The sequence below is a fragment of the Drosophila nasuta genome, chromosome 4, assembly GCF_023558535.2.
Source record: "Drosophila nasuta strain 15112-1781.00 chromosome 4, ASM2355853v1, whole genome shotgun sequence".
Taxonomy (NCBI): domain Eukaryota; kingdom Metazoa; phylum Arthropoda; class Insecta; order Diptera; family Drosophilidae; genus Drosophila; species Drosophila nasuta.
The window spans coordinates 118,501-142,867 of NC_083458.1; the positions used below are offsets into that span (position 1 = coordinate 118,501).

A 24,367-nucleotide genomic window follows, 5' to 3' on the forward strand; every position below is an offset into this window, starting at 1 on the left:
GTGAATTGAGTTTCCAATATTAATTTATTTAGAACCAACAATTCGATGAAAAGAAACATTAATATATGGGAAATTCCAAAATGGCGCTACGTTATTTACGACAGAATATTACAAAAATAACGACTATCGCATGCACAAAATTAAAAAATATTTTGGTGGAAATTGAGTGAATCGATTCAAAGAGAGAGAGAGCGATGACTCACTGCTTATTTTTTTATGTGCAATTGCTCCAGAGATGTCCGAGTGAGAGCGAAGCGATCGACTGCAAGGCGACAAAACAGTTTGCATACAATTTTCTCGCTTCAACTCACTCAGAGCGTACAGAGTAATGCAGCTGGCTTCTCGCGCTCACTCTGATGTCAAAAATAAGTCAATAAAGCTGATGGCGGTACTTATCGAAAAACAGGAGTGAGTTTTGAAGTTGTCTCACTTAATCGCTAAATTCCAAACTGGGTAACATTTGTTTTTGTATGAATTTGAGAGATCGTAGTTCTTTATACCTATTCATTATTTTGTATCTCATTTGGTGATATATTACAAAAATTTTGAGTGAAATGTTGCTGGGTACACGTAAGCCATAAATCACCTTCTGAATTAAACAAAATACAGTTTCCAAAGTCTGGAAGTGTCCATATGGAAAACCATTTGTCCCGATCGACTGAACCATCAATCCAAAGTCTAATAGCCTATTTCCACTGCACCAAAAAAACTCGGTTCTTTTCCGTTCAGGTCGAATGTTACGCTCGCCCCATGTAAAAACCCATAAGGAAAAAGGGTTCAAAACGTAAAATAACTGAGTGGCAGTGGAAATAGGCTATAATACTCTATTTAGACCAAGTGCATCTGCTTCAATGACGCAGTTCTACGTTGCAAGAGTTAATACCAATACTGCATCACGCGAACAGCTGTTTATGGGTGAAAAAATAAACAAATTTATCCAGATAAAACAAAAATATTAATAGCAATAAAAACAAATCCATCGAAAATAAGCTATTAAATAAATTATGCGCTTCTGAGAGCATTCAAAAAGTATAAGTATTGTACATTTTGTTTATTATTCATCAAAAGGCTCGACTTCTTTCCGTTTTACATCATAATAAGCAACTCGCTCTGCAACTTAATATTTAATCGCGGATGGCTTTCTTTATTGATTTTCGTATTCCTCTGTTTATTTCATTTCATTTTTTGACTTTTGCTTTTTTCAAAGAATTGCAAAGCAGTTTGAAATTCTTTTAAGGCGCCAAAATTGGCAAGTGAATTATCATATGATTTCCATAGATATCGCACAAAATATACCAACCTTTTCAGAATCATTCCTTCTCTTAACCCTCTAAGCCCCAATTGTAGAAATATTAAAAAAAAACTATGTTGGATATTATTTTTTTAGGGTTATTGATAGCTTTTAATTTGAAATATGACCTCAAGAAGTGTGTACAAATCTTAGTTTACCTGTAAATCGAACAAAGGTAAATAACTACCTTAAGGCACTTTTGGGGCTTTAAGTAAATTTTTTCATATATGATTTTGATTATGGTACTCAAGGAAACAACTTTTATTTGCCGTACAGCATAAGTGCAAATTACATTTTGTGCACATATGTACATTGTGTTTGGGATTTCTTGCAGTTTGCAGTGTTTGCGCCATCTTTTGCCACTGTCTCGACTCATCCAAACAGGAAAATGGTTGACTTCATCAAACCGTACATCCGAAACTGGAGGCTTTGACTTTTCACCATCTGTGAGCGATGGCTTTGAAGATCTCCGCGTGGATGGGGATTGCATTGTCCAACCTGGTTGTGCAGTTCGCTGGGATGATGGTGACGGAAATTTCCAATCATAATCACGCTTGCTTTGATATGCCACTAAACCAGCAGTAATTGATACCCGAAACTCCGGAAGCTCCAACAATTTGTCTGTGCTCTTGTTTGCCTTTTTTAATGGTCCTGTATAAAACATTCGCATTTGTCGCTGCCAGATCAACCAAATGGTAAAAAATTCGTGTCATTGCATCTTGTGATTTTGCTCGAATATGATAACGACCCATAAGTCTATCCATGAGGTCAACACCAACCATGTGGGCATTATAATTTGTGGACAGACATCAACCTCAATGCGTCTTTTAGATTTCTTGTCATAACGAGCTATCTTTGCTATTCCTTCATTTGCATTTAATTTCAAAAATGGCTTAATACCAACATAAGTAGATAGCAAGCAAACGGCTTTATTGTCTTTCCATAATACATTTGTTATATCGATGCCTTATGACGAACCGACATACTCAGTTGAAAAACCTCTCGGCTATTTCCTGATCGTAATGTCATTCGGAAGCTTGCAATTTGGAATGCGATTAACACGCACTGTTCCTAGGATATATATTCCTTTAGCACGCAGACAAACCATCAACGGTAAAGAAGTATAAAAGTTGTCAAAATAAATTATGTAGTTTTTGAAACTTTCTACCGTTTTTGTCAGGCGTACAACAATGTTTGCCGAAGCTCCAAGATCTGGATGAGAAGGCAAGATAACGTTGGCACCTGCACCACTATAATTTTCAAACCGGTAAACATAATCAAATGAGTCGCACAACACAAACAGCTTAATACCCCACTTATGAGGCTTATTGGGCATATACTGCCGAAGGTGGTGTCTCATTTTTGTGGTGCACATGGTGTGGTTCATCGACACAGAGTCGTGCTTGCCTTGGCACGGAGTCAAACCTCTGGTCAAGGTGATCTAAAAACGTACGCGTGCGATACAGTGAATCGTATCCTGGCTCACCTTTCTGGATTCGCTTGCTCTCATCCCACAGTGAGAAGTATTTTTTGATTTCTTCAAACTTGTTTCGCGACATGGTGTGTTTTACAGGTCCAAATGCATTTATACCCCAGTAGCTTTTTATATTCGGGTATCGATAAATTGACATGTAAATTAAAATTCCAATGTAGTGATGGATATCGTCAATGCTGAATTTGAATTGATTGGCTATGTTTTGCGTTAGTGCTGACCGAATGGTTTCTTCAACAAGCATATTCATAATCTGTGAATCGAAGAAGTAACAGAAAATCTGCAAAAGTCCCGAAGTCCCCTGCAAAAATCCCGAAAAGCTATGTCGTTGACATGTAACTGCATCGACTGCTGCCTCCATGTTACCTTAGTTGGCACCTTGTTTATTAATGCAACACCTGTTCATAAAATAATTACTTATTTGAGTACCACTTTATAACTTAGATTTCTTACCGGCACAATTAAAACCACCAGAAGAAGGCTCAGATGTACACACTGAGTATTCAATTGTCGGCAGTGGTGAACGAGGTCTCTTTACAGGATTTAGGGAATTTTCCAGCTGCTGTACGTTTTCTTTGTCATTATCACCGCTATTGTCTATAAATGAAATAGTTTCGGCGTCCTCTAATGCCGCGTTAAGTGCTTCTACTAAATCCAAGCTGTCTTCATCGTCATCACCAAGAGTTCCTCGTCCGTTTCAACATCATTAAACAAATCCAACAACTGTTCATCGGTCAACTCGGATAATTTAAACCGTCTACGCATTCGACCTGCCATTTTGGTTTGTCTTCAATGAGAAACCATTTAATAAACAGAAACAAACACAAAAATTGCATGCAGTTGTGAAATAAGCGGAGTTTGTAAAAGGTCGCGTGGTATCCCAACAGTGCCTCAAGGCACTCATCACAATTTCACCGCTGCAACGAATTATTTGTATACAGTTGCATATATACAACTTGATTTGTATAATATAATAACCTTCAAGAACAATAATTTTTATTTGGCTGATTTTGAAGTTATTTCACTTTTATTAATTAACACAAACACACTACGCATCACACAGTAATTTTTGCGCGCGAATGCATGATGCATTTAAACAACACGGAAAACCATGATACAATTATACAAGGTAGTCTCGTCGGAAAAAAACTTTCGTCAGTGCGCATTCGTATTTCGACGCAAGAGGTTGTCTGCGGACGAATTTTTAGCGCAATTAACCCTTATGCAAAATGACATTTTGTAATGTATGCCGTAGACACGGATAGAATTAAAACATTTAGAGAATTAGAGAATTCTCATATATATTATTAATATTGTTCATAAACAATTTACATTTTAAAAATATGTCAATTAGACATTAATATTAGCTTCTAAATATGTAAATATTAATTGCATCGTCTAAGGGTTAATGCGCATTTCATTGTCGTCTCGTTCACACTACCACGCTGTGCCTCTTTCACTCGCACTCATTGCTAACATAGACAGGGTACCAGCTTTTTTCTGACGAGACCATGATACAATTATAGAAGGTAGTGCCGTCGGAAAAAGCTTCCGTCAGTACGCATTCGTATTTCGACGCAAGAGGTTGTCTGCGGACGAATTTTTTCTGCAATTAACCCTTGTGCAAAATGACATTTTGCAATGTATGCCGTAGATACGGATAGAATTAAAACATTTCGAGAATTAGAGAATTCTCATATATATTGTTAATATTATTCATAAACAATTTACATTTAAAAAATAAGTCAAGGATACATTAATATTAGCTTCAAAATATGTAAATATTAATATCATCGTTTAAGGGTTAATGCGCATTTCATTCTCGTCTCGCTCACACTGCTGTGCTGAGACTCTTTCACTCGCACTCATTTTTATGTTTAAAGTCGGACAGCTTTTTCCGACGGCACTACCTTCTATAATTATATCATGGACGAGACTACCTTGTATAATTGTATCATGCGGAAAACGTCCAGTTTTAAAGCTTCGGAGAGCTTTCAAAGCTTCCACTCATAAGCTCACATTTTTATTTTGAACTGACAAATATAATTCAAATTATTAAAAAAGTGTTTCGTTTTTTAGATAATACATGCCAACAAAGTGGAATCGCTATTTCACCCAATTACCAATTCTTTAAATATTTTCTTATGCCTATATGTATTTCCTTTTATTTTCAACTTTGATTTCTTTTTAAGAATTGCAATCGTTTTAACTTAAAATCAAAAAAATATTGCAACAAGTTGCAATAATATGTTTTTTTTGCCATTTCATTTATTTACAATCCGTCTGTTTAAACAATAAGTAAATTGTATAATTAATATTAAATTAACAGAAATAGCAGTTTTCCAATGCCCGTGTAACATATTTTCAGTTGGCTGGATATATGTATCGGGGAGATCAAGTATGTGGTATCTTTTCTGTCTTTTTACTGTTAAATTGTTGTCTACTAGATTTAAGACTAAATTATTTTCGTGGCTATGGAGTCTATCGATGTATTTCTTATTAAATTTTTTTATTTCTTCATTTTTGGTTGGAATATGAAGATCTTTGTGAATATTTGCATTAGATACAAAAAAAATGGTAGCAGTTTTTGATTGGTGACGCTTAAATATCTTAATATTTGAATTGCTAGCAGTTCCAAAGAGCTGTATAGCGTAGGTCCAAACAGGCTTCACTATGGATTTGTAGCGGCGAACTTTGTTTCCCAACGTGGTTTCTGATTTTCGACTTTATCAACCATGATATTTTTAGTGTTTTAAGACTGAGTTGCTGACATTTTGCTTTAATATGTTTTTTTATGTTTATTAGGGGTCGAGATGCAAGTCCAGATATTTCACACAGGTATTTTGTGGATTTGGTGAGCCGTTAAGTTTAACATTTGCAGCGGTTTTTTTTGTTTTCATATGTGATTGGGATTGATTGTCGCTTTAGAAATAGGCAATGAATGTTATATCATCTATTTTTTTGTAATAATTGCATTTATTTAATAGGTAAATGTTTGAGTGGTGTGGCCATAAACTTTTGTTTTTTACCATTTCCGTGCCAAATTTAGGGTCATAGGTGTTACCAATAACGAACACTCTAAAATTTGTGTAACTTGCGAAATATATTTCTTTTCCACATATTGAAAATTTTGCTCATCTGGGAACAGCGCTTAACTTGGAAAAGGCAGTTTTAGTTACCAGCAGAGTTGTATTTGCGAAAAACGGATAATTAATTTAATTAAACAAAAGATTAGAACCGAGTTTTGGCGATCTGTCGGTCGCAACCTTAAACACAATTCCTTGGTAGATGCGCTGTTAAGAATGCACAACGATATAAATTAGCTTCTTACTGTAATCTACATGAATACCGATCAAACTCTGGAACTTTGTTCGAGAATAAAAAAAACTATTGAGAATTGAAATTTAGTTTTTATTAATGAAATAAAGCGATACGCAAGACAATTCCAATACTAAACTAAGGGATACAATTTTGTGATTGTAAAGCTTCTTCGAATGTGAAACTCATGGTTTCGCAATCGTAACATAGCGGCCAGCATTTGTTGCTGGTGTCGTTTTCAGTTCAATATTCCAGAGAACGTTGAATTCAGGTAACTTATATTTTGTATATTAAAGTAGAGTAATTGAGTTTCTAATTTTTCGAAAACATTACTTTTGTCAGGTTGAGTCTGCTGTCGCTAGCTGTCTTGATTCTTGAAGCAGCCTCGTGCACTGTTGATGCTAATGCACTTTGATACTGATCAGATGCCGGGGGTTTGCTGCTGGCAACGAACTTATTGACGTTGTATCACAGCTGATATTTTGAGAGTTCTCTCAGGTACTTAGCACGTACATAGTTCGTTTGGCTGTAAGCGGATATTGCGAAAACGCTTGTAATGAGCAACGGGGCGATGAAAAAAAAGTAGAAAATAACTGCACTGTCAATTTGTACATATGTCAGTAGTAAATTTAAGTAATCGGTGTCGGATTTTTCTTGTCCATATAATCGCTTGAATTGTCTTCTTCTTCAAAAGTTTTATTAAAAGTCTCAATTTTATTTAGAGCTGTCGCTTGCAACTCTCGAACAGGCATCGATGCCCTCTTATGAGCTGTAAATTCTACAATATGAATTCTATAAATATAAAAATTATTCGCAAAATTATTTTTTTTCTTATTTACCACGCATATAGACTTGTGATTTATTTGTCCTTTGAGCATGTTGATCTATGTTTTTCCGATTTGGCCGAAAATAGTTCTTTAATATATTGATTTTATAGTTTTCTGGAGATCCGGTCAAGCTTAACTGATTATAATTTTAGATTAGACCAAAAAACCTATTTTGCAATACTCACATCGCTGTCCTCCGAATCCCTCAAATTAAATTTATTATCATTCGCATCGAATATATTGTTTTTGGCTATTTGAAAAGATGATCCAGGATGTGTTGTAGGTAACTTTATAGTATTTCCTAATGCGGTTGGTAATCTCCATGTTTTTAAGTCATCATTCCAAACGGAATTTTCCATAATTTCTTCAGGATTCCTAATGTAAATTTATTATAAAAAAAAGTTTGTACTTATTATGAATAGTACTTGTTCGCCAGAAGTTCAATTAAACTCGTAATTATTTTTAAAACTACTTATTTCTGACTCCAGCTCGAATTCGGAAATAAAATGTTGCCGTTGGTAACAACAATTATCTGTTGTTATATCTGTCTCCCTGAGTTATCGCAAAAGCTTCCGTATATTTGGTGGAATTAAAAACTAGTTACAAATTGATATATAATGAAATGGATGATATCAATATAGTTGAATTTGTGGTAAATATATTTTTTGTAAATTAATATGTTTAATTTAATTACTTAAATGCTAAAAGTGATTGAAAAGATTAGTTTAAATCACAGTAATACAATTGGTTAAAAAGGTGGTAACTGAACTGTTTCTTGAAAATGTAAGTTATATGACTTTATTTGCGTAAAAGAGAAAAGGCAAATATATTGTTATCATAAGAAATCGTGAAAGATCTATGCAGTTCTTCACTTTTGACCAAAACACTTTAATATATTTCAGCTTTTTCAGCAGAAAGAAATAAAAAATTGAAAACGATGTCCGAATGTTTTGAATACCGGAGCATCTAAAATCGAAAACGTACTAACGGAAATTGAAAACTTTACCACGCCTGTATATTTATATTTTTAAGTGTCTTGGCTACTTTTTTAAAATACATTTTCAAAAGTTTCGAAAGCTTTTCGTTGGATGGAATGAGCTTAAAAGTTAAAAAATATAAAAGGAACTGAATTTAAATAATTCCGACAGGTACGCACAAATATTTTTGCTACAAGTGGTGACAGGACTTAGGTTTTTATGTTCTAGATAAAACATATGTACACATACCACACGTTACTGTAAAGATTATATACTCTACTATTATATATTCTACACAGTTGAGCCCGCATCCTCGCCTTCGCTCTCGTTAAGTTTATTATTTTTACGTTATTATATTTAGTATTTATCCCTGCTATTGTTATTCTTATTTGGACGTTGACGTACTTATGGCAGTAAGATTAAGTGGCCCAGTAATACCATACAAAACAAAATAAATTTGTGAACAGCACGTAATAATCGAAAGCCGCGAATAAATATTAAAAGATGCTGGACGCTAATTAAATACACTAATAATACTATATTAATAGGGAAGCAAAATATGTTAGGGTATATGTATAATAAGATAATAAACAATTACATACTCGATAAATATGCTAATAATAAGGTTTTGAGCAGAGGAATAGATTTACTAGAGCAAACTACGTTATTGAGATTATTATAATTCACACATAGAATACGGAAGGGATTATGACAAGCAAAATTAGTAGAGCTACGTGAAATGAGAAGAGGAAGAAGATTCCTCGTGATTCTGACCGGAACCGCAAAACTAATTTGACTTAACGGCTCCAAAGAGTCTATTTCATCATTAATAAGTCTCCGAATGAAAACAGCACCTTGCATAGTTCTACGGTCAGAAAAAGAAGGAAGGTTTAGTAATAAAAGTCTACTGGGATAGGGTGGTAATCTAATATTAGGGTTTCAATTTAAAACACAAAGAGCAATTATCAAAAATGGTTTCTCCACCGACTCAATCCCATCTTGATAAACCCTATACTGGGTATTCCAGACAAGAGATCCATACTTAAGGATGGGGCGAACCAATGAAACGTATAAAGTATTAGTGATGTAGGGATCGTTGAATTCTTTTGATCAGCGTTTTATGAATCCCAGTGTCTACTGGGACCTATTTACAACTGTCTGTCTGCTGGACCTATTTACAACAGACAGAATGTGTTTACCAAATTTTAGTTTTGCATCAAGCAGAACCCCTAAGTCATTCATAGACTCTATTCTCTCTAGAGGAGTATCATATAAAACATAGTTAGAAAAACCCCAAAGAAGGTCATAAGCTTACATTTATTGCAATTGAGATGTAATATATGTATTTACACTGCACCAAGATTCTAGACGATTAAGGTCACATTGCAACAGTGAACTCGCAAGACTATTATTAAATGTCAGGCAAAGCTTAACACCATCAGCGTACATAAGTACACCGGAATGCTCTATAACAGAAGGAAGATCATTTATGAACAAAGTGAACAATAGCGGACCCAAATGACTACCCTGGAGCACACCAAAAGTAACTTGGACACATTTAGATACAAACTTTGTATTACAAAGCCATTATAATAAACATTCGGTATTCTGTTGGAAACGTATGAGGAGATCCACTTAATTAGGCTATGAGGCAACCCTAACAGATTAAGTTTATAGAGTAAGAGGTGATGAAAACTTGGAACAGAATATATCGTTTGGAAAAAGTCCGCAAATAAATCGGCAATATCAGGACCATTAGATACTGTCATATTCTCCAAAGACATAAAAGGTTTCGATTACGCGTAGATCCGCGTAGATTCGAGTTAACAAAATCGTAAAATCGTCTTGGATCACGCTGAAATCTTATTCTGCTCCTACTCAAATAATTATTATGACACTCACTGTTATGACTGCGTAAAGCAGCTTGAGCAACAGAATAGCGGAGAAAATCAAGAAAAGAGACAGTTTCCTTGAATTTTTTGTAAAGTCTCGACTTACGAGTTTTTAAGTTCGATAATTTCTTAATAAACCATAAGGGTTTATCAGACAAATTTAGAATCAAGAAAGTTGCGACCAGATATAAGCAGGGCAAGTTTCTCAAAATCGGTTTTCCGAAAACAACGAGAACGCTCACCACAACGTACACTAGACTCTGACGCAATATATGAGAGTTCCAGCATAATTTCTAGAGTTGGATGGTAAGGGGCTTCAGGAGAGAATATAGGAAATGTTCTCGATAGAAAACAGGAATCCGGGTCTAGAACAAAAATAAGGTTTGGAGACCTGTTTAAACAATTTGGAATACCATTAATCTGAGACAATGATACTCCGTAAAGACTATAAATAATAGCATGGGATGTAGAGAGGCACAGCCATTCAAATTATTGGCGGAATGCCATGAGATACCAACAATATTGAAATCACCCAGGGCTATAAAGTAATCACGATCAGAAAGCATGTTACAAATGTTATTAATTATAGAAAAATTGCGAGCAAGAAATAAAAATATTAAAACTACCAAAGGATAATTTTACAGCAACTAGCTCAATATCAGAAGTGTGATCAATCAATTCTGAAGCAAATTGAGCATCTACTGCAATTAAAACCCCACCATCACGACGACATACATTTCCTGCCAGCACAAAGTTATAATACCCTTCTACCCCATGGGTAGCGGGTATAAAAAGGGTTTCGCTATGAGCGCAAGCGATCTCATTCAAGAACCCATAATCGGTTGCTCACTGAGTCTTTTCGTATGGTCAGGAAAAGAAACTTATTTGCAGACAACGAGAAACGGTCGACAGTTATTTGCGAGCGCTGCAACCTATCGATCTTCGATGACACTATCGATTAGAAGTAAATTCACGATCATATGAAATGCACATACCCATCGGCCAAAAAAGTACAAGCTCCTATATTTTCATGCCATAATGCATATTTTTCTTACAAAACAAACCGTTTATGTCGCAAATACATTTAAAACTGGAATCTGCTAGATGAATTTAAAAAAAGCAATATTTCAAGCTATAGCTAGATACAAACTTTAGAAGCTTTTCAATTTTCAAATATGCTAGAACTAGCTTATAATAAGCTAAACTGCAACACTGGACATAGACTTCATATTTTTCAAAATTTGGAGAATCTGAGAGCTTTACTTTTTTAAATTCTGTGGTGTAGACTATCGTTTGCAATCAATTTTAAATCATTCGACCGGGAAAAATTTCAACATTTTTAAAAAATCTAAACGATTTTTTTGCAATTTCCGTAAACATCTTTTGAAAAACATGTTTTTCCAAATATTTAAAAAAATTTGTCGTAAAATTGAAGCTAATTTTTATTTTTAAATAGCTCACTTCACTGGATCAGGCAGTTAGTCGAGCCCTGTTTAATTTAATCACACGTAAAAACGTGTATATTCTCGACGGCTTCTGTTATCCAGCATCAGATGATCAATTATATTCGAGAAAAAAGAAAACTAGGCCGGAAGCAACCCTCCTGAGTGGCAAGGAATATCAAACCAACAAGACAGGATATTGTTTAGAGTTGCCAAATAAGATGAAAACACACACAAAGAATTCAAATTACCAATTCTTTCCATTTTTACGAAGAATACGACTCATTTTTTCAAACAGTAGTTGATAGAATTTCAGATGGCGACCAAGCTGTCGAATTTCATCTAAATAATCTTCGCGGTCCAATTGAAACTCCGAATTTAAATCTTCAATCTCCCGCTCAAGCATCCTAATCTTTTGATTGAACATCTTAATACGATCATTTTTGGTATAAATTTCGTGTTGAATATTTGCATAATGAACTTGCAATAGGTTACGATCATTACTTTCAATGCGGCTTAATGCCTGAGCGATCGCACTCAAGTGTTGCTGAGCTTCCTTTTTGCGTTGTCTATGACGTTCTCGAAGTTGCATGTCATTAACTTTTTCACCACCAATAAGAGCATGCTTAATCAGATCAATATGCCGACGTGCATTTAATTGAACGCATTCCTTTCCTTCTCCATCATCAGATTGAAATTCAATTGATAGATCTTTATTGAGGGGTTGACCTGTTCGCTTATTGTCCTTATTATTATTCATCTCCTGTGTAAGCATTTTAGATTTTTTCTCATTCAGCCATAATTTTCGCAATTTTTCATTATCCTTAGAAATTTTTTGAAATATTTCATTTTCGGTCTGATTACTTTCTTCAAGCTTTTTTCGTAATTTGACTATCTCCTCTTGATATTGACGCAGTTGGGCATCTTTTGGGTCTTCGTTGATTTTGGGAATGTTGGATATATTTTTCGCTCGGCTCGCGTACCGTAAAGTTGACAATGTTTCATCATAGTTACTGTCAGCTGGCGAAATGCATGATATCATAATAGTTTTTGTATTGCCTCCCAGGGAATCCTATAAAAAGTGACAATAAATATCAATATTGCAATCGACTCTGGAAATAATCTACACGCCATTTTTAATTTGCGACAAAAATGTATTATTTTGCAAATATTTTATATGCCCATGTACATATGTACAACAGACTTTGTCAATGGGGACTTAATTTCTTTTTTTAAATGCTCATTTTTATACAGGAAAAGTACGTAACAGACAGAATAAGACAGCATAATTTAAAAGCTTAAGTAAGAATACGATTTTATTAAAAAATGGTTTCAGTGTGACAAAAAGCTTGGACTAAAGATTTTTTTTTGTTGGACGTTGACATATTGACTTACCAACAAGCCGCTCAGCGATACCAATCACTTGGCTTGTCGACACGCGGACAAAACAAATAAATTTCATATTTGTTTTCTCATTTCAATTGTAAATTGTTTGTTTACCAGTGCAAAAACTTAGACTTTGAACGATAATTAACAATTTTTATATCTACCTGAAGCAATCTCGTCAGTTTTGAATCCCTATACGGTACATGCTTTGTTTTGCCATCAACTAACGCTGATATAACATTACCCAAAGCCGAAAGCGATAAGTTAATTTTTGTAGCTTCTTTTAGACGTTCACCAATAGCTCCTGTCTTGGATTGTCTTTCAGAGCCGGCAAGGTCGACAAGATTCAATTTGCCTCTTCGAATGCATCCAATTATGGGCGACATATTATTCAAATCTGATGATTGGGTAACAGAACTTTCAATCTGCTCCAAACTTATTGTAAATATAGTATGTGATCGTGAACTTGTCTCGTTCATCAATGTGGCTGCTGTAATCCGATTCTTATTACCCAACTTCAACCAATTATAACATTCTTCTGCATTTTTCACCGGCTGGGTAGTTAAGGAAGGAACTGTAACGCCGATACCTGGCACATCCTTTAATGAATGATTAATTGTATGCGATGATGAGTCCGATTCACTCAAAAGATCTTTGATAGTCTCGTTGTAAATCTCCAAATAGCTTACTAATGCGAGGTACCTGACGTTGTTTGCTATCGAAATTTTCTCAAATATGTGATCAAAGCATCTTGGTATGATGCCCTTATTTGGGGCATCCTTTATCGATCCATCGCCCTTAAGAAATAACAACTTATCATTAAAGTCATCGTGATTATATATATAAATTGTAAGTAATTACCTGCATTGTATGAGTTTTGCCGCAACCTGTTTGGCCATAAGCAAAAATGGTTCCATTATACCCTTCTAATGTGCTCTCCACCAATGCATAACACATATCATTGTAGATAGTCTCGGTCTTCGAAAATGTATTATAGACGCTATCAAATCTAAACGATTTTCTTGGTGCACTTCGTGCCGAGGGATTTAACACAGAAACATCATAATCAGAAGTTTCCACAATGTTCTTGCAAAATAAAGGCATTGTCAACGAAATAAGATACATGATGGTGCGAATTTTCTTTTACTAAACACTTACATCACATTTTTCATGAATTTCTTTTAGATTCATTGGTCGACAGCGTATAATAACCTTCACATGTTCACCCATGATGTATTATAATTTAAAAACTACTTTCACTAAACTAACTCTTTAGTTGGTCGTGCACCGTTGCTCAGTGTATTGATTTTTAACTAATTGCTTGAACTTGAACGCACACTCGAATGTTTACTATCTTCAAATTTCATAGATATCAGTTGTAAAATCACTTTTAATTACATGATTTAAATTTTTTTATTAGTTAATTTGTAAAAAAAAAAACCTAGGTGACCACAAATATATATGTATATGATACGTGTAGATCATGGCTCCTGGTGATAATATGCATTCATTTCTTAATTGACTTTTATTATTCAATATCGTATATGTTGTTTGGAATACCATAGATGCACATATATAATAAATTATATTTAATCGTCTGTTAAGTTAATGTTTCATTAAAAATACAGATAATAGATTTTATAAACGTTACCCACGTCTGTCTGCCTGCCGGTCTGTCCGTATAAACACCTCAAAAACTAAAACAGATAAAGCTGCAGTTTATATACTCGCTATCCATAGGCTGGAAGGCTTTTATATCCAACAAATATACACTGCGCTTCATCAGGTTAGCTCCACCTCTAATTAACGCGTAGGCAAAACCGAATGCGCCGCCATATGAGATAATTTGAAACCCTACTTAATATTTAAATACTATTTTTTAAACAAACTTAAGAATAATTAATAATGTGAGGATCCACCTCTATATGAAATTACTTCATAAATTCGATTGGGAAAAAAATAGTTGACCAAGCGTGTTTTATTGCTTCGATTAATTAATCTTTAGTACTATATAGTTTTTCGGACATGTACAAATTCCTAGCCAACCACCCCCAGATCATCGCGATAATATTGAGATCTAAGGGTATGGTGGCCACTCAAGGATTTCATGTCAAATCCACGTCTGCACAGATCAGGCTGAATTGTAGCATTGTCGTGACTCTCTCCCGGCACTTACAGAGATCATGAAAATGATAATTAGTCCCATCAGGTCCTTCCAAATTAAATTCATTTTCTTATGAAAAACAATGTATTGTCTATCCATGACATTTGGCAGTGGTAAAAATTGAACTGTGTTCTTTTCTTTGACAATTAACTGGTAGTTTTTTCTTAAATTTCTGTCTCTTGAGATGTGGAGCTTTTTTATCACCCTTTGTCCGGTTGATAAACTCGATTTAACACCTATTTTATCTTAAATTTTTGTCGATGTGTCATGCGAATTTGTTGCTTGTCTTAGTATAGGTCGCCTGTCTGCTGCATAAATGAGACAATTGTTACATTCTTTGAAGTTTTTCCCATATTTTTATTTACAATATTTCGAAGAAATATGGCAATAGTTTTTCTGTGTATTTTGTATTTTATAGGCTGCTTAGAGTGAACTGCATCATTGAAATTCAAGAAGAACCTTCCGCCGCATCACAAAGTGACGGCTAACGGAGCCGCATCGAAAAAAGAGCGATATCATTGGAAATCAGATGATTATTTCACATAAACTTACAATTTGGACGCCTTCAAATTATTGAAATTTTTGAGCAATTCTTTAAAAAAAATAAATATGTCGAAAAAAAAGTAATTAATAGACAGAAGGACAAGAAAATATATTTAATTGCGCATTTTCCGTTGATTGGTTTCTATTGCCTTATTTATTATTTTTCTTTTTGTCTGAGTTTCTTTACGTTTTCACCCGTAAACAGCTGTTCGCGGGATGCAGTTTTAGTGTAAGCACTTGCATCATAGAACTACATCATTGAAGCAGATGCACTTGGTCTAAATAGAGTATTATGGTATGATATAGTTCGAATGTGTACCATACCAATAGAGCAAATATAGCCTTTGGTATATTCAAGTATTTTTAAGAATATTTACTTGGTATATTGTAAGACTAATACAGCAAGAATAATGTTGCACGAAGATAAAGTTTGGTTTAGATTTTCTACACGCCCACTTCTGTCCCGCAAATATTTTTAAGGTTTTTGTATTTTGTATGTGTAGTAAGTATATCGATATATAAAAAATATCGGTTGTTATATTTTAATATATTTTCTGTATGCTAAAATGGTAATTTCGGTTTTGTTTCGATTAAAATGGGGAGTGGTATATAATTTTCTTATTATTATAATTGTGGAATTAACTAGAATACAAATTTTAATCTTGTGCCGCACATGTTGATATCAAAAGCCCTATACACATTTTTCACTGTTTAAAAAGTGAACAGGTACAAAAAGGTTACTGGCGATATTGATGTTTTTTCGTGCAAATTTTTTAAGTAATTTCTTAAATTTCTTAATTATTTTAATAAAGGAATTGACTTTTGTTGACATACATTTTACATAATTGTAATCGCAGCAGGCACCTTCTTAAGGCGCATGCGTTGGAATGTGGATGAAAGCTTAAAATGAAAAGCTGCAATGAAGTATGTCATACAGTTTTGTGGCTGCTACTACGCTTTAAATAATTATTAAATATATGAATAACAATCTGTACATTAAATTAGGTTACATTATAAAAAGTTGATAATACTTAAGTGGAAATAAAATAAAAAAGTCAATGGATTTGATTTGATGTTCATGAACAAAAATAATAAATAAAAAATATTCAATGCCACAACATATTAGCAATTTTTGTAATATTGATGATTGGTGTCACTTCTACGAACGTCCGTTAAAAAAAAGAACTAACTTTATGAGAAAAGGTTTATTAGAACTTAACGCATCCTACGGGATTTTTGGATATCTTATTTTACTGTCAATGTTATTATTAGCCAATGCGTTGCCTCCAGTTATTCGAGTTGGTGAGTTAACTAATTAAAAATACCAAATTTTCACTCGCTAATTATAGACTACCGTTATAGTTTTATTTGTCAATAAGGTCCAATAGCTGATTTTTATTACGCATCTTCGATTCCCTTTCTCTAATATAGAAGCACGATAATTCGTCCGTTGACTCTGATTTCGTCGAAGTACTGTTCCCCTACATACATATGTTAGCCGCAGGAACATTTTTATACCCGCTACCCATGTGGTAGAAGGGTATTATAACTTTGTGCCGGCAGGAAATGTATGTAACAGGTAGAACGAGGCATCTCCGACCCTATAAAGTATATCTATTCTTGATCAGCGTCAACAGCCGAGACGATCTAGCCATGTCCGTCTGTGTGTCTGTCCTAGATCTCAGAGACTATAAGAGATAGAGCTATATTTTTTTTTCGACAGCATTTGTTATGTTTGCACGCAGATCAATTTTGTTTCAAATTTATGCCACGCCCACTTCCGCCCCGCAAATCAAAAAAATCGAATAACAAGCGTAATTTTGGCATATTCAATAATTAGTAGTAGTTATGATTTCTGAAAATTTGGTTGCGATCAGATAAAAATTGTCGAAGTTATTAAAGAAATACTTTTGTATGGGCAAAAACGCCTACTTACTAGGGGTCTGAGTTGCTTTGGGTGACAATATGGTATATTATGCCGTCTATGGTATATTTTGAATGTGGTACTATATCGATATTTTTGGCATACCCTTTGGTATATTTTTAGTATTTTCGATTTTTTTTTTGGTTTATTTTGAAAAAATACTGCAATATTTTCCTTTTATTCAAAGCGGGTATGTCACAGTCGAGCACACTCGACTGTAACTTTCTTACTTGTTAAACTTGTTAAATTTCTGTATCAAGGACCAATTTGCATCTGAAAATATGTAGAACTTGTAAAAAGTTATCTTAATATACAATTGAAACTACTTTTAAGGTTAGAAATAAAATGGATTTTAAGACATTTCGGTTTTAAGTGATGCACTCTGATCTATTGAAAGGAAAAAAAATTGTTTTTGTTTTTTTTTATGATTTCCATGTTCGTAATAGGGTTTTAAAATACAACGAATTAATTCTTGAATCAAAAGAAACAATGTAATATATTTAATATGATTTTTTCATAATAAGTCGTATACATGCATATTCATAAGCACAAGCTAAGGCGACAGCGGACAGAGAGCAGTGAGATTGTAAGAACGAACAAGGGTGCCGATCACTGATGAATACATACATACATATGTACATTTATAACAGCGTTGTTTGATGCTTAAATTTGTTGGCATTATTTCGCTGAAAGCACCTATAAAAAGTGACTGCAGCTTTCTAAGTTTTCCTTGTGTTAATATATACACGTTTGTTTATTTATTTTGGTTGATTTCATGTCTAAGGCGCTATATTTACTGAAGATGAACGCGATAGTAACATTGAATCAGCTTTTAAATATGCAATTTATCGCATCAATAAGGACAAATCGCTGCTACCTAATACTCAACTCGTATATGATATTGAGCATGTGCCTCGTGATGATTCCTTCCGGACAACAAAAAAAGTTTGCCGACATTTGGAAACTGGAGTTCAAGCGATTTTTGGACCAACAGATCCACTTCTAGCTGCTCATGTGCAATCAATTTGTGAAGCTTTTGATATACCGCATATTGAAGCTCGCCTTGATTTAGAAATGAACGTCAAAGAGTTTGCTATTAATTTGTATCCATCTCAACACATTATGAATATGGCCTATCGAGACTTTATGATGTATTTAAACTGGACAAAAGTTGCACTTATCTACGAAGACGATTATGGTAAATATCAATGTATTATTGATCTAATTTTCACCTATCACATTATATGTTCTAGGTCTCTTTAAGCAACAGGACCTAATTCACTCATCTGCAGAGATGAAAACGGAAATGTATATAAGGCAAGCAAATCCGGAGACCTATCGCCAAGTCCTACGGGCAATTCGCCAAAAGGAAATTTATAAAATCGTTGTTGATACAAATCCAACTAATATCAAAACTTTTTTTCGATCAGTACGAGCGATGACTATATACTTACTATTATTTACATTATTATTATTTATATGTTGTATTGTAATTATACAATTATCGGTGCACTACCCATAGGGACTGAAAAATATGTCGGAGAACAGTTATTATATATCCGTTTCAAATACATTCTTTATATGTATGTATGTATATGAATATGTATATGTATATGTATATGTATATGTATATGTATATGTATATGTATATGTATATGTATATGTATATGTATATGTATATGTATATGTATATGTATATGTATATGTATATGTATATGTATATGTATATGTGTATGTGTATATCTTCGATGATTTCTTTGACAATGTTCCAACTCCCTATCTCTGCCATTTAAATACATCACAAAGAGGACCTAGAATTTTTTTACCTGAATAAATGATCGGTCGTCTATTTCAAGACAAATTTAAAAGAGTAGATCATTGAAAGATCCACAAATTGGTTTTTTAAATTATTAGAATCGATATGTGAGTGAAATTAAATGTTTATGCCCATTAATGTAATTTGTTACTTCACACAATTTCGCCGACCGTATATATTATTTCTTACAAAATCTAATGCCGATCACAATACCATTACTCGTGATTTTTTTTTATAGATATTACAGCTGCAAATGAACGATCATCGATATCATTATATGTTTACAACCTTTGTAAGTATAACAAATTTTGATTTGTCTACGAATAGTCCTTGATGTAAACTTTTAAACTTCTTTAAAATATAGCTAATGCGATAAATTAAAAAAAAAAACAAGTACGAAAGTTACAGTCGAGTGTTTTCACTGTGAGATACCCGCGACCCATTTTGAATAAAAGCAAAATATTGCGGTATTTTTCAAAATATACCAAAAATATACTGAATGGTATTTCTGTAATATCTATATAGTACCAGATTCAAAATATACCATAGACGGCATAATTTACCAGATTGTCAGCCAAAGCAACTAAGACCCTTAGTAAGTAGGCGTTTTTTGCCCATACAAAAGTATTTCTTTAATAACTTCCACAATTTTTATCTATTCTGTACATTTGTATTTTTGGTATATTTTGAAAAAATACCGCAATATTTTGCTTTTATTCAAAATGGGTAGCGGGTATGTCACAGCGAGCACACTCGACTGTAACTTTCTTACTTGTTTGTACTGTAAATGCACTCTCGTCGCTTTGCGTCTCTTTGCAAAGTTGGGTAGATTTTGTGCCGGTACCCATTTTACACACGGTCTTAAGTAACTCCTACCTTTTTATGATTTTTTTTTTGAAAGTTGAAAGTTTCAACATGGATACGAAAATCATTGACAAGAAGTACGTTCACTCGAACGGTCACAATACTTTGCACAACATTGATCTTTTTTTTGCTTTAAGTTATAATTTTATTATTTTTATTTATTTTCAGTTTCTCTTACTATTTTTATCATTTCATATTATTATTTTAAATATTATTACTTTTTGTTTATATATAAATATAAATAAAATTGTTTCACATTTGCATTTTACTACTAAGACAATTGTAATTAACGATTGAGGATGAAAAAGATCTCGGTTAAATTTCGTTTCCTCCAGAGTATAATATACAAAAATCATTTATTTATTTTAGGACTTGGAGACATATGACCTTGAGGATTTCAGATATAACAGTGTCAATATTACAGCTTTCCGCTTAGTTGACGTGGGAAGCAAACGCTATCAGGAGGTTATAAATCAAATGCAAAATATTCAGCATAGTGGATTAAACGTGATCAATGGGATGCCGTATATTCAAGTAAAAGAGCATTTTCTACTGATTGATAGACAATACAAAGTGCTTTTCATTATAATCGCAGGCGGACTCCGCACTAATGTTCGATTCAGTATATGCGTTTGCCTACGGCTTGAAAAGATTGGATAGCAGTCACACGTTGACTTTCACAAATATTTCATGCAACTCTGATAAGACTTGGGGTGATGGACTTTCGCTATATAATTATATTAATTCGGTAAGAATATACATATATAAATACATATACTAATTCATAACGTTTGTATACATTGTATATATGTATAAAATACATTTTTTGTTTACAGGCTGCAGTTGATGGCCTAACAGGAAAAGTCAATTTTATCGAAGGTCGACGGAATAAATTTAAAATTGATATACTTAAATTAAAGCAAGAAATAATACAAAAGGTTGGTTATTGGCAACCAGATGTCGGAGTAAACATTTCAGATCCAACCGCATTTTATGACTCGAATATTGCAAACATTACTTTGATAGTCATGACACGAGAGGTTTGTTTAAGCTACGAATAACAGGACATGTCTATATATGTAAATTGTTTACATTCAGGAACGTCCATATGTAATGGTTAAAGATGATGCAAATTTAACAGGAAATGCTCGATTCGAGGGATTTTGCATAGATTTACTAAAAGCAATAGCACAGCAGGTTGGTTTTCAATATAAAATTGAATTAGTTCCCGATAACATGTATGGTGTGTACATACCGGAAACAAATTCGTGGAATGGGATTGTACAAGAGTTAATGGAAAGGGCAAGTATAACAAAAAAAAAAACAAAAAAAATGTGTTCACAATTTAAATTAAATTTATTTTTAATTTAGCGCGCTGACTTAGCTGTCGCCTCCATGACAATTAACTATGCCCGTGAAAGTGTAATTGACTTTACTAAACCATTTATGAATTTGGGAATAGGAATTCTTTTCAAGGTACACATTTTTTTAAATCATATAAAAAAAACGAAATATAATTTCATGAGAACTTCGATTCTTTTATAGATTATATTTAAAAAAAACATAAAAAAGAAACAACAGTATTGCTAGTAGAATATAATGAGTTTTTAATTGTTTAGCCGTACATATTATTTACTTAAGCGGCAAACACTAAGACTTGCAATTCATAGTTTCTAAAGCTTATAGCCTAACCATTTCAATTGAAAATATCAGACCTCTATGACTATATCATTAGTACTTGTCGTGTTACAAGTCTCGGATCATTTTCACATTCGGCAAGTAAATATTCTTGATGTTGGGGTCCGGGTGATTGTATTTCGTATATCCATGATCGCTTGTGCCTTGAAAGTGTTTGCGTTTAACTCTCAAAATCACCCGGGTGAATGCTGTTGCTGCTCACCTCTTTTCTTGAAACTATTTCTGTCAACTCGGTTCGCGGATTGATTTTATTTTACACTTGAAAGTCTCTTCTTTGAAAAGACTAAAATTTTGTGTGTAAATAGGTATATTTGCAGTTTCTAAAAATATTATCTATAAGAACTGTTTCTTCTTTTAAGTTTAATGGAAATATTTTCTCCGACTGATTCAACTTCAACAGACGGCAAAGTACCGAGTGTGTTCCACTAAATTTGTAGTCTGCCATTGCTTTTTTGCCACTCATTAAAAAAAAATCATGATATTTGTCATGTAGCATTTTCTGATAGCAATAACCAACCAGCCATAACCAACAAGAGAATGTAATAGGACTGCATTTTAAAACAATTGCAAACAGATTCCATTAGAGTATTGCCACACCTTTAAGAATAAACTCACTGATTGGATAGTTTATATGTACATGTTCGCTATAATCAAAAATTTTATATTGCTAAATCGTTTAGGTTCCTACAAGTCAACCGACACGGCTGTTTTCTTTTATGAACCCATTGGCAATTGAGATATGGCTTTATGTGCTAGCTGCTTACATATTAGTATCATTTGCCCTATTTGTGATGGCTCGATTTTCACCTTATGAATGGAAAAATCCACATCCATGCTATAAAGAAACTGATATTGTTGAAAATCAGTTTTCAATATCAAACAGTTTTTGGTTTATAACTGGCACTTTTTTTACGACAAGGATCTGGGCTGAACCCAAAGGTATGTATAAGTCTTTATATTGATGATATATGTATATATATATGTATGATGCTAAGTGTTATTAATTGAAAAATACCTCTAAATGACCATTAACTATTTTTATTTTTTTTAAAACAAATGTTAAGTATTTTAACATTGAAGTTGTATTGACTTTCAGATATCAGATCGGGCTCAATCGAAGTTTTTCTCTTTCATGAATCCACTTGCAATTGAAATATGGTTTTATATAGCTTTTGGCTACATTCTTGTATCGATATGTATTTGGATAGTAGCCAGAGTGTCACCATTCGAATGGGTTCACTCAAAACCATCTTGTTCTATGGCATGTGATCAACGAATTCGAATGTCGAATTATATCAAAGAACCATTGGGACTTGAATCCTTAAGAAATCGAGATTTTATTCAAGACAATATAGATGTCAACACCTTGGAAAATTTTGCTTCAGATTGTAATAATATTAGTACACTATATAGTGGTGAAGATGGAATTGAGGCCGACGATACTTTGGGAGTTAGTAAGCGTCCAAAATGATTTTACTTTGAAAAACAGCTTTTGGTTTGCTATTGGTGCTCTTATGCAACAAGGGGCCGATTTATATCCAAGGGTAGTATAAGATAACTTTATATATATATATTTTATATTCTTTCATATTACTAACATAAAGTATCCGAACTATTATGTAAAAATATAAAAAAAATTTTGCAGGCGACATCAACACGAATTGTCGGCGGATGTTGGTTTTTCTTTTGTTTGATTATTATATCGTCCTATACAGCCAACTTGGCAGCTTTTTTAACAGTTGAACGGATGATAACTCCAATAGAGAGTGCATCTGACTTAGCAGATCAAACTGAAATATCATATGGAACCTTGGAAGGTGGATCCACAATGACATTTTTTCGGGTAATTATGCCGTTGCTTGTTGTCTTTAAAGCGCCATACAAATTTTTATTTTGCTTAAGGATTCTAAAATTGGTATTTATCAAAAAATGTGGAGATATATGGAAAACAGAAAATCATCTGTGTTTGTAAAAACATATGAAGATGGAATCAAACGCGTTATGGAGGGCAATTATGCTTTTCTTATGGAGTCAACAATGTTAGATTATGCTGTGCAGCGGGATTGTAATTTGACACAGATTGGAGGACTACTCGATTCTAAAGGTTATGGTATTGCAACACCTAAAGGGTCGCCATGGAGGGATAAAATTTCATTAGCTATTTTGGAACTTCAAGAGAAGGGTATTATTCAAATCCTATACGATAAATGGTGGAAAAATACTGGAGATGTATGTAATAGAGATGACAAAAGTAAAGAATCTAAAGCAAATGCTTTGGGTGTTGAAAATATTGGTATGTGGACATCTTTTACAAAAAAATATATATCAAATACTAATTATATATGCATATTTAAAGGTGGTGTGTTTGTTGTTCTTCTCTGTGGTCTTGCACTTGCTGTTGTTGTTGCTATATTTGAATTTTGTTGGAACTCGAAGAAAAACTTACATACCGATAATCAATCTCTGTGTTCGGAAATGGCCGAAGAACTGCGTTTCGCTATGCACTGCCAAGGGTCCAAGTCCAAACAAAAGCCATCACTAAAACGTGATTGTTTAAAGTGTGTTCCACCTTCGACATATGTTCCGACTAATGTAAATTTACAAAATTTGGGCGTACATTACAACTACTTTAATTAAGATTGCTGCCGAAAACTTGAAGCAATATACATATATATATATATATATATATATATATATATATATATATATGTAATGAAAAAAAATTGTTCTTAA

At 33.5% G+C, this 24,367-nt stretch overlaps 2 protein-coding genes across 2 annotated transcripts; one reads left to right on the forward strand and one right to left on the reverse strand.

The window, feature by feature from the left end:
• Window positions 1–6,342: 6,342 nt before the first annotated feature.
• Window positions 6,343–14,270, reverse strand: LOC132794899 (osmotic avoidance abnormal protein 3). The gene is made up of 7 exons (XM_060805191.1): window positions 13,784–14,270; window positions 13,487–13,711; window positions 12,790–13,422; window positions 11,491–12,311; window positions 7,114–7,303; window positions 6,941–7,064; window positions 6,343–6,879 (listed from the first exon to the last, which is right to left on the reverse strand). Exons 1-7 carry the CDS (start codon window positions 13,853–13,855, stop codon window positions 6,731–6,733), a joined length of 2,214 nt encoding a protein of 737 aa, XP_060661174.1. The 5' UTR covers window positions 13,856–14,270; the 3' UTR covers window positions 6,343–6,730.
• A 1,994-nt stretch (window positions 14,271–16,264) lies between these two features.
• Window positions 16,265–24,323, forward strand: LOC132794959 (glutamate receptor ionotropic, kainate 2). The gene is given in 14 exon segments (XM_060805301.1): window positions 16,265–16,634; window positions 18,041–18,454; window positions 18,510–18,685; window positions 19,311–19,364; window positions 20,306–20,470; window positions 20,532–20,684; window positions 20,773–20,976; window positions 21,035–21,238; window positions 21,308–21,412; window positions 22,315–22,539; window positions 22,541–22,573; window positions 23,280–23,477; window positions 23,537–23,927; window positions 23,991–24,323. Coding segments are annotated over 14 exon segments (2,796 nt in total). The 5' UTR covers window positions 16,265–16,441; the 3' UTR covers window positions 24,272–24,323.
• The last annotated feature ends 44 nt before the right edge of the window (window positions 24,324–24,367 follow it).